Below are 12,325 nucleotides of genomic sequence, written 5' to 3'. Positions count from 1 at the left end.
ACAATAGAAACCTTGGTCCGTTTCATCACCGGCCCTCGTGGGGTATCCGTACCCCGATTATCATGTTGATTATATGCTGAGGTTCTACTGGTTCGGCCCGTTTATGGGTCTCCCTTTCCTTGTAGTGGCCTTTGGCTCGTTCACTTAGCAATTCTCGGAGATGGCCATTCTTCAGTAACCGAGCCACCTCCTCTCTTAGCTGGCGACAATCCTCGGTTCTGTGCCCATGGGTTCCATGATATTCACACATCACGTTCGGGTCCCGTTGGCCCGGGTTTGACCTTAGTGGTCTCGGCCATCTTACATCATATATTTGTTTTAAAAATATATGAATTATACTATGGGTGCCGTGGTAACATCAACTAATGAAAACGACATGCCAAATTCACCTAAAATTAATATGTCGATATATCTAACCTATCTCAGCACAAATAAACGGATGAAAATCACTTACACCCTCCAACTTTACTTTAAATATCAAGTTCCCGTCAACTTTGAACAAGAAAAAAAATATTAAAACAGCCAGAGCAGGCGGAGGATTTTCTCAAAATGCAACCACATACTAATAAATATCATGTAGACCAATGTTTAATCTAGAATTTGTCAAAACTATTCCAATACCATTTTATGATGAACAATGAAATTTTGGAAACCTGGTTGGCCTACTAGGACTCTAACCGGAAAGGAAGGTTTCCTTCCAACTGTCGGGTCCATAGATCCTTTCACTTTCACTTGTTGAGGAGCTTCAATTATTCAGTTTTAATCCCACTATCGGACTTGCATTTGCCACCACACTGCACACATATGCAAGATTACCCGACAACTGTTATGCACTAGCTTGTACTACTATTACTACTTGCCTATTTTCCTTTTCTGTTTTGTACTTATATAATCTCAATAAACACCTGCACAATGTATAAGCTAGTTTATCATAATTACCTAGAACGCTAATTAGTTTAAACTGAGTTCTATTAACTGCTAATTGAGCTTTTTAAGCAATCCAAACATAAATTTGGTTAAAGTTACTACATTACTAGATAATATTTGGTTTTTAGAAGAGTTAGAAATAGCTATTGATCGGGTCCACCCACAAGGTTGTTAATTAACCCATTAGCCTATTAGTTTCTTCTCCTTCTAATTAAACCCTATCTTTAACATATAAATACATCGGGTGTTGGAAAAGATCCTATCTACAACTTATAAATACATCGAGTGTCTGAAAAGATTCCGATAAGAAGAAACTTGTAAATCTCCTACACTAGTATTTCGGTTAAATATTAGAAGAAATAATTTTGAGTTTCTGTAAACCGAGTTCTTGAAATAAGTGACCTGTACAATATGTCAAATTCTAATTTAGTTCACTTGGTACATGGGGAAGACCAGTTGTCCAAGAAAGTTGGCGATGATGCAGGCCATGATCTCATCTCTTTTGCAAAGTCGTCTCAAGTTCATAATGTGCCGTTTTTGTTCGACCTCTTCTTTTCATTTATCTTTTAATTAATAAGGCTTTGACTTTGCTTCTCTAAGAAAAAGAAAGGGATACCTATAAACTTCAGAATGTGACTGCCATTTGGACCATTGTACTTCTGAATTTGTATTAAGCAACTTGAGTCTACGCCAGGAAATCTCAAACACATAAATTGGTACTTAGAAGTTTCAGATGTAATTATTTTAGGAACTAGAAGGACAATTTGAAGACAAAATCATATATAGTCACATAATTCTATCAGTTTTAGTCAAATATCTTTCGAGATTTCATGACTGATTTTCTCTTTTCTGTTTACTATGTCAATATGGTCTTAGATATCAGCTGAAAATAGAATACTAGGTCGGATACCATATTGTTTTTTGTTTACAAGAAAAAGAAAATAATCTTTTCCGGAAGAGTTTCTAGCTTGTATCCAAAGGTACAATACAAGTTACTAGGGAAGAAACTATCATTCAAGGAATTTAAGTTATATACAATACACGTATCCTAATCTCAAGACTTGGAATTCTTATTGTCATGAAAACATACATATATTACACTAAACGAGTGATAATCAACTTAAATAAATCCACAAATCTATAAAAATAATCCTTATTGACACGTGAATACAAACAATAGGGCTATGGCCCAAACTAGATATGTCATATGTAGTTTAGTCCATATAAATGTAACACATTCAATTTGGATTAAATTACGTGGCTTGTCACTCTTCTAAGAGTATAATTTGAACGAATTTGGTTGTAAATAGATTGAGGATAGGTCAATTCTGACCCATCTAAATTATGCTCACTTTGTAAAAAGAAGAAAAATCATTTCTTTGTTTTTTCTCTTTTTTTTGTTTGGTGTATTTCTCCCCTGTTAAAAAAAGAAAAGTTATTTTTAGTTTAATTTGACAAGTAAACTATTATATCAACTATCAATACAAACAAACATACAAAAAAAACAGTTTAACTTGGAAGAACTGATATATAAACTATATTGTAGCTCATATTGCCGGATCCCTCTTATAGATTATATTGGGTATGTTGTTATTATATTTTAGCTAATATTGACCAATTTATTTTGATGAGTAGGGTATTGATACGTTCATTTATTCCATTCGTTGCGGCCGATTCAAATTTATCCAGATCGCGTATTTGAGCAGACATTTGCACAAGTAAACCTTATTGTGAGATAACTCTTCAAATTTCGTGTACCATAAGCTCAGTCGGTTAAATTTGTCTCCATACATAATTCATCCAGTTAACTTTAAAGTTGTAAATTGTAATTTACTCCAATAGGCGAACGAAATAGAGAAATCAAAGAGTGGCCTCTAAAAGAAGGCCATATTGTGTCACTAATTTGAGCCTTGACATCGGTATTTCCAATCATACTGGACTTGCGTTGAACTCATATGGTATTACCTGGACCGCATTCGCCCAGAAGGGTCATTACACTTCTGTCCCCTTTTGTGCTGGTCTTTAGTTTTTGTTCCTCAAAGCAAATAAACTTTTTCGAGAGCCATAAGTTTATATTTTTGCATCATAATATCTGCAAGTTATGTCCTGCACCTTTAAGAACTTATGCCCTGCAAGGCATAAATACGATTGCGGAGGATAAAAATTGAAGACCAGCCCATTTGAAGGACAAAAATTAAAGACCAGCCCATCTGAAGGTAAAACCATGCAATTTTTTCCCCAGAATTCACTAAGAGCCCGATCAAAATAGTTTACATCTGGGCTGCAAGAAGGATCTATGGGCTACAGTGAGCGGTTTACATTGTGGATCAAGCCCGCGACCCGTTGCGGTTATGCGACTTCTCTTGGGGTGGTCTTTAAATTTTGTCCCTCATATTTGAAATCTTTAAATTTTGCCCTTCGGCTAAAACCCACGGGTTCCAGGTTCGAATCCACACACAGTCAAAATTTTAAAAAAAATTCGCAAGACAAAGTTTAAATTTCGCTATGCCCCCACCGGCATACACTTGTGAAGGAATTACCAAAGTTATGCCGGACCCGGCATACTTATGCCTTATGGTCAGACTTGGCATAAGTATGCCGGGTCCGGCATAACTTTGATAATTCCTTCACAAGTTTATGCCGAGTCCGGCATAAAAGTTTGTCCATTAAAAGTATGCCCCCACCGACATAAACTTGTGAAGGAATTACCAAAGTTATGCCGGACCCAACATACTTATGCCAAGTCTGCCCATAAGGCATGAGTATGCCGGGTCCGGCATAAATTTGGTAATTCCTTCACAAGAGTATGCTGGGTCCGACATACACGCGACCCAAACCTTGCCTTGCAATTTTTTTTTTTTAATTTATGCTTGAGCGGGGGTTCGAACTCAGAACCTCAAGATTTCTGCGTGAACGCTCAAAGTTGCAATGCAAAGGGCAAAAATTAAAGACCAGCAATATGAGGGGCATAATTTAAAAACCACAAATATGAGGGGCAAATTTAAAGACCACCCCAAAAGAAGGGCAATCCGCGCAAAAAAATGTTAATGAGAAGCCCCTTGACAGTCATGAAGATGATCCATAGAACAGTTTACTCTGTAATTACAGTACTCCTTCCGCTTTATTTTATGTGGTTTAATTTGATTGGACGTGAAATTTTAAAATACATATAAGATTAAGAATCTTGTGGTTTTAAATAAGAATGGAAAGCTTGACCTATTTAAACCCGTCGAAATTTTGACGAGTTGGGTCATGGGTTGATTTTGGGCATATAACCCAAGTTAAAGTAAAACTGGTGCAAGCTAGCCACTTTTTGAATTTGTAATCGAAAAATAATCACTATTGGAATATCTACTTAAAAATAGTCAATATTTTATTTGTTGGAGAAAAATATCTCACTAGTTTAAAAAGCGGTAGAAACCCGCTTCCTCACCTTCTTCGCTTTTTTTTTTTTTTTTTAATCTAACTACGGGATGCTATCTTAGAGTTTCACTTGTAAGTTCAAATTTCAGGATATTATTGTGGAGTTTCAACTTTTACAAGAACTTTAAGATATTGTCATGGAATTCAGTTTTTGCAACTGAAAAATCCAGCTCAGCATCCTAAAGTTCATACATCTAGGACATGTAAAGTCAATATGGAGCAACATGTCCAAGAGCTTCCAAATATCGTCACACATCAATTCCATCTCTTATGAAGTAGCCACTTGTTTCTGGATCATGTCAACAACATGTGGCATTATATAAAATCTTCACATTCATCCATCCATCCATAACTGATAACACGTTCAAGAGCCTTCGTGATAGCAACCGCTTCAGCGTTAATGGCGTTCCCAACATATTGAATTGGGGACACATGGGCATGAAGCAGTTTTCCAAGGCTATCCAAAGCCGTAAAATCAATACTTGCCCTTCGATCATCAGTCTGCAATCCTGCATCTGTAAACAATAAAATACCATCTTGCAGATTTGTTAGTTTAAGCACAGGATGGTTTCTAGTTGAGGAACAAAAAGATGAGTCTTTAGTAAATTTTTATATTCTTCATACTCAAAGAGAGATTTAGAAACAATATCTCTTGGTTCTAGCATTTCCTGATTAAACAGCCAGACATTCCGACTTTTCCAAATTTGCCACATAATATTAACGCTTAATAACAATTCTATAGACTCAGGAAAAGACTAAGTATTTAAAAACAAATTATACCACCATATAGAAAAGTCAAAAACATTTTCAATATCGGGCAATTTAAGGATATTGTTTCCACACAAGTTGAGACTGAGGACATTTGAATAACATATGTTCTCTATCTTCATGGCCAAGACCACAAACTTTACATATACTATCCACATTCTTAAGTCTTTTAGCGACGGGTAAGGACTTCATCACACATTTTTAAAAAAAAAAATGTTTAAGCTTATTTTTAACTCCTAACTTCCACAGAGATCCGAATAGTTTTTAGGAAAAGATTGTGCAACTCGCTTGAGCTTCCGATTTTGTCATTGTCCTACCAATCCAAATCCTTTGCTAAGCAGTAACCTAATTTAACTTCATAGTTTCCTGTTTTTATATGGTGCCATCCTAATCCATCATTAGAAAACTTCTTGTAGATATTGTGATAGACAATATAGCGTCTACATCTTCAGATTCAAAGGTTAAAATTCGATCTAGTATTTTCCATGTGCGCATATCGTCAATTAAATTTGAAACCATTAAATCTAAATTTCTATGCCCATGACTACTCTTTGGATTAAAACCATTATTATTTGGCATCCAATGTCAATCTATGCCATGATGTTTTTCACCTTCAAATAGCCTTTATCTGGAATGCCAATTAAGTTTTAGCTATGTTTTAAAATTATTTAATGTTTAGCCACTTTTAATATGCAAATAATTTTGATTAAAGACCTCTAGTTAAAATATGGAAAAACTCTAGAGATATTCCACTGGAGTTTAAATATTTATCAATTTGAACTTCATGAATCGTTCCTGCGGTTGAACTAATAAAGATTTGAAATTCATGAATCATTTATATAGTTTGAAAGTCCAGTTTCACACTTGAATTTTGAAAGTTTGAACTCCATGAACCATTCCTAGAGTTTGAACTAATAAAGGTTTGAACTCCGTGAATTACTCGTGATGAAATCTGAAACTCCAGTAAATTTTCATACTTAGATTTGAAAATTTGAACTCTATGAATCATTTCTGGAGTTTGAGCTCCGTGAATAGTTCATGGAGTTTGAACCTTTAGTAAATTATGTGCTGGAGTTTTCAATTGTCAAATTTCGAACTCTAGCCTCGTGTGTGCTGAAGTAATGAAGTTGTTCAATCTCATTCCCTTTTAATCAATTTTTAATTCACCACATAAAAAAATTGTATAACAGAAATAACAAAGAAAAATGATACTTTAATTAAAGGGAACAGGATAAAAAATGTCCCTCTACTGGGCTAGAAATATCCTCTGTTATAAATTTGGTTTAAAAATACTCTTTTCGTTATTAAAGTTTTCAAATATGCCCCTATTTGAATGGAAATTCCCAAATCCCTAAAATAATCCGATTTTATTTTTAAACCAGGCTCAACTACATAAAAAACTCATATGCGACCAACTTGTTCCCGAGTTCTACATCTGGAGCTACTAAGCACAAAAGCGGGTAACCTTTATGGGTTTTATTTAGTTGGATCGGGTTTAAATGGAGTGGGTTTAAAAATGAAATCGGGTTATTTTGGAAATTCCGTTAAGACAGAAGTATATTTGAAAACTATAATAACGGAAAATATTTTTAGCCTTTTTTCCAAAGTGACGGGCTTTTTGACCCCTTTCCCTTAATTAAAACGCTCCCTTTTCTAAATTCAAGACTCGAGATATCTTTTTATCCGAATCTTTTCAAGAAGGTAAGTGATAATTAAATTAAATGACAGTAATTGAACGCTTTAGTCTGAATTATATATCTTACTTTGTCGCTATATATCATTGCCATAATCTCAATATAATATATACTCCTAGTCAATTAATTATTCTTAGATTTTTCTATGGGCCTAGCCGCTCCTCTCATTCCTACTCAAACCATGTGCTCCAATAACTAGCGAACAGCCCACTGCTTCCCCTACCACTCTCCATTCCCTACTCCCCCGCGTCCTTTTATTAGTCTTTCTTCTTTAATTACATTAGTATTAGTATTATTCCAATCTTTAAACTTCACATTCTTGCATCTAATCACATAAAAACTATCTCTCTTTAACCTTTTTCTACTCTATGGAAGACCCTATAAACCAATCAAAACAAGAAACAGACCATCCAATGGATGGTCCAAGAAACATCATATTCGGGAAGTACGAGATGGGAAGGTTATTAGGCCAAGGAACATTTGCTAAAGTTTTTTATGGCCGCCATATCATAACTTCAGATAGTGTAGCTATCAAAGTAATCAACAAAGACCATGTTAAAAGAGAAGGTATGATGGAACAAATCATACGAGAAATTTCCATCATGCGTTTAGTTCGACATCCCAACATCGTTGAACTCAAAGAAGTCATGGCAACAAAGCAAAAAATCTTTGTTGTTATGGAATATGTTAAAGGGGGTGAGCTTTTTGCTAAGGTTGCTAATGGAAAACTTAAAGAAGATGTTGCAAGAAAATATTTTCAACAATTGATTAGTGCTGTGGATTTTTGTCATAGCCGTGGTGTATATCACAGGGATTTGAAACCTGAAAATTTGCTTCTTGATGAAAATGAGAATTTGAAGGTTTCTGATTTTGGTTTGTCAGCTTTGTCTGAGCAATTAAGGACTGATGGTTTGCTTCATACACAGTGTGGAACACCTGCTTATGTTGCGCCTGAAGTGCTAAGGAAAAAAGGGTATGATGGTGCTAAATCTGATATTTGGTCTTGTGGGGTTATTTTATATGTTCTTTTAGCTGGTTTTTTACCATTTAAACATGAGAATTTAATGAAGATGTATAGGAAAGTTTTTAAAGGTGAGTATGAATTTCCTCCTTGGTTTTCCCTTGAAGCCAAGAAGTTAATTTCAAAGCTTTTAGTAGCTGATCCTGAAAAAAGAATAATAACATCTGCTATAACAAGGGTCCCTTGGTTTATAAAAGAATTTAGCAGATCAAATTCTTTTTCTTCAATTGAAGAAAATGGTGAACAGAAACAGGAGATCATAGAACCAAACTTAGGTAGATCAAAGTCAGTTCCACCTTTTTACAATGCATTTGAATTCATATCAGCAATGTCTTCAGGGTTCGATTTATCGAGTCTTTTTATAGAAGGAAAGAGGAAATCTGGCTCAATGTTCACATCTAAATGTTCTGCATCCATGATCATGTCAAAGCTGGAATCTTTAGCCAAGAAGGTGAATTTTCAGATTGTATCTGCTAAGGAATTCAAGGTGAAGATGCAAGGAATATCCGAAGGGCGAAAAGGGAAATTGTCTGTGATGGCTGAAGTGTTTGAAGTAGCACCAGAAGTGGCTGTAGTTGAGTTCTCCAAATCTGCTGGAGATACCTTAGAGTATAGGAAATTTTATGAGGAAGATGTAAGGCCTTCCCTTAAAGATATTGTTTGGACATGGCAAGGTGAGAATAACGGCCAAGAGTAAACTGTAATGCTAGCTGTTACATGTAAATTATAGGTTTTTGTTGGAGTTATATGGACCAAATACGAACCATAACTATAGCAATTTACTTTATCCCAGTTCTAGCCAATTTTGCTTAATACACTAATTATGTTGAATTTTCTTTGATCAGTGGTTGTAAGTACTTTGTATTAAGTTATGTTGGTAATTAATCGAACTTGAATATATAGAAATTACTTCAGTCGGCCAGAGGCGAATTCAAAATATAAAATTAATTAGTGAATTTAGAATAAGTATGATTTTAATGTATGATATGTATATATTATGTTCTAATTTTATTTCATATGCATACAAAGTTCTAGCTGAAAACAACAAAATTTAGTTGAACCTACTCTGTACCAAGTTATATGGGCATTTTAATCTAACTGGAGCATATGGAAACACCTACAGTCAGAGCAGAGAAGAATTCAAAATCTGAAATTAGTGGATTCAGAATAAGTATGATGTTATTAGTATATGATATGTATATGGTCTAATTTTATTTCATATGTACACAAAGTTCTAGCCGAAAACAACACAGTTTAGTTGAACCTACTCCGCCTCCTAGTTGACATCCTTATTTTCTAATGATCCATTTTCCTTTTTTTTTTTTTTTTTTTCTAATTGCTTTTCAATATGTGCATGAAACAGAGGAGGAGCCAAGTTTTATGGGTTCTTGATGTAAGATTCACTACTTCAAGTACTAATAATTTAGTTTTAATTTTAATATGCGTTCATGTATAGTGATTTCTTATAAACAATACAGCAACAACAACTACAAACCTAATATTGTCCGACAAATGGGTCTGAGAAGGTGGGGTGTATGCAGACCTTATTCTTGTCTTTATGGGATAGAAAGGTTCTCCTGAGATATGTTTCTACATGCCAGAGAAGGTCTGCCCATGGTTTAAAAGTATTTTGATAAAGAAAATTTATGTGGGGTTTTTTTAATCTTGATTTTACATGATGGAACCATGGGCCGCAAGTAGCTGATACTGCTGGTTTGTTTTTGGGTAATGGCTGTTATTTCACCAGAATGTGGTCCACTGTGCGTCAATGCCACTTGAGCTGCACTGCACGCTTGTGAAGTCCTTGATCGCATGAGCTTGTTCAAAAGTACCAAGTGTAATAGGGTACTATGTTTTATGTAATTTCTTATATAGAATGTTCAATAAGCTATTCATGTTAAAAAAATAAAAAATAAAACTAGATATTTGCCAAAAGGAAAAGTAAAATTTTTGAACTCCAGGTGGTAGATTTCAAATGGAGAGAAGATAGATATTTCTGTAATGGTAATACCTTTACCTGTACGGCTATAACTCTTGTCATTATCATCAGGCAGCTAAAGTTGAGTTTTAAAGTGCAATTCAAATAGTTAAGTGGATAAATCCTAAGCCATTTCTATCAAGTAATTGAGTTTTTCATACCCCGAAAGTAAAAAATTCTCTAAAATTGACATTTATCCAAGTAACTCCAAAAAGGGATGTTCTGGCAGGGCAACAAAGTCACTGCAATGATATTGATCAACTGATTGCCATATAAACAGGGAAACAAAGTAACACGACACAATTACATCCAAATGAAGGTTGCCATAATTATTGCAGTGAACTTGTGTGGGTCCAAATGGTGAGTTAGTTAACATATGGCATTGCATAAATTGATATGGTCAGTTTTGTGTAACATCACTTCGCATGATTGTATGTACCTTTTGGCTTTTGCATATTCATTGCTTGGTATAGCAATTTGATCCATTTACCCATAATGAGTATAATTGATTTTATTTTCTCTCTTTCTACCTTTTATTTTGATTTCTGCCTCAGTCTTCTTGTGAAACTTTTGTTATTTTATTAGTCATACGTAAATTATGCATTATGGGATTCAAAATTCTTATCGAATGTCAAAGATATTGTTGAGAAAAAGACGACACTTCCGAATAAAAATGTGAAATTAGCAATATGCATTTCCTGATCTGATACCTGCTTTGGTATCATGATATCTTATTATGTTTATTAGTCATATGTAAATAGCAGTTGGTTGGACTTCCATACATAAGCTACTTATCATCAAACAGATGTCTCGCTGCTTATAGTAAGAAAGGAATAATTATTATGGAGATAAGATGGTCCCATTACCCATGGTTGACCAAAACGGCAATAAGATAGAATCGTGTAACCCCTTTGGTATTGGTCAAGGGAAATACTTTTGGTATCATGATATCTTATTATATGTAATTTATTTTTTCCTTATCAGTCAATTGATTATGGCTACCTTACAGATTCTTTAAACAGCGCCAGTTTATCGGTTAGCTAATATTATAATAATATTATAAAAAGGCTTGATTTTTTTTAAGGATCAAACACGTGGATTTTTTAATCCATGGTGGTGAGATTTGAATCGACCTTTGTCTACTTTGCTACCATTGTTATTTTAACGGGTGTGATCATTTCATTTAAAATTTAATTTATTAAACATAATATGTTTTTATTTGCTTAATTATATACTCAACAATATCATATATAACTGACTTTTATGCCGCAACTTGTAATATATCCTGTTTAATAAATCCACTGTTGATTAAGAAGCGACATAGAAACATGGGAGTGAAGAAAACAGTTCCATTAGTTGAATGAATTAATGTACTACAAAAGGTTGATTTGATGAAGTCATGTCTGATTTACGAGTTATACGCTCGGCATTCTAAGCTCATAAACTTGATAATACTAATAAGTAAGAAGAAAAAAGCTAATTATACCCTTCGTTATATTTTGAATTTAAATATACCCCTGCTATTATACTTTTGATTCAAATATACCCTTCATCCGTTAAAGTTATCCAAGATAGACATTCAATCCTACTTGACACTAATATTTGATGAGGTGGATGTCATGCGCACCCCTAACTCATTTTACCCTTCCCTCTATTTGTTCTTCCACCACTAAAGTTTTCTTCCCCTCCACCATCATTGCCACCATCGTTGCTCCTCAGTTTCTCCGTCACAATAGTTGCAGCTCAAAGGTCAAAAAATGCAACCAATAAATGGCTCACACTAAATGGTACTTAACTTCTTTTACGTAACTACTACGTTGCTGACTTCCTGAAGTTGTGAGTTCTCTTTTTCCAACTTTGACTCAGTTGAAGAATTTTCGGAGGGCGTTAAAAATTGGATTTTTATTTAGGAAATTGATAATTTTTAAATTGTCCCCCAAGTTCAATTTAGTAGTCTAGAATTTTTCACCAATTTTTTTTTGTCATGATAATTGATATAGATGCACAGAAGTTAGATGAGTTATTCATTTGAAGTCATCCTGCACCGTGTTTTCTTAAGATTTTGCCAGTACCGGTTGTTTGTAAGATTCTAGTGGCTATAAGTCGGGTGATAAAGAAGCCTAATAAGCTTTCACTGTAATCAAGAGCTAAAGAAATGTTTTAAGTTTTTTTTTGCTAATTGACCTCTCTTTCTGTTGGGGGTTCGTTTTTATGACCATTGTCCTTAAAGAAGTTGTCCTTCCGTTAACAATGATGGTGACAATGATTGTGAAAGGGAAGAAAATTTTAGTGGTGGAAGAATAAATAGAGGGAAGGGTAAAATGGGTTAGAGGTGCTGAGGTGGAATGCCACATGACATGCACCTCATCAAATGTTAGTGCCAAGTAGAATTGGATATCCATCTTTAACAACTTTAACGGAGGAAGAGTATATTTGAACCAAAAGTATAACAGCAGGGATATATTTGGACCCAAAATATAACGAATGGTATATTTGACCCTTTTCCAATAGTAC

At 34.5% G+C, this 12,325-nt stretch overlaps 1 protein-coding gene across 1 annotated transcript; it reads left to right on the top strand.

The window, feature by feature from the left end:
• The first annotated feature begins 6,965 nt into the window (after nucleotides 1–6,965).
• LOC132598997 (CBL-interacting serine/threonine-protein kinase 25-like) lies at nucleotides 6,966–8,677 on the top strand. Its single transcript, XM_060312199.1, has one exon. It carries the CDS (start codon nucleotides 7,181–7,183, stop codon nucleotides 8,528–8,530), a length of 1,350 nt encoding a protein of 449 aa, XP_060168182.1. The 5' UTR covers nucleotides 6,966–7,180; the 3' UTR covers nucleotides 8,531–8,677.
• The last annotated feature ends 3,648 nt before the right edge of the window (nucleotides 8,678–12,325 follow it).

Source organism: Lycium barbarum, chromosome 1, assembly GCF_019175385.1.
Source record: "Lycium barbarum isolate Lr01 chromosome 1, ASM1917538v2, whole genome shotgun sequence".
Lineage (NCBI taxonomy): Eukaryota > Viridiplantae > Streptophyta > Magnoliopsida > Solanales > Solanaceae > Lycium > Lycium barbarum.
This window is presented reverse-complemented; position numbering and strand designations above follow the sequence as displayed.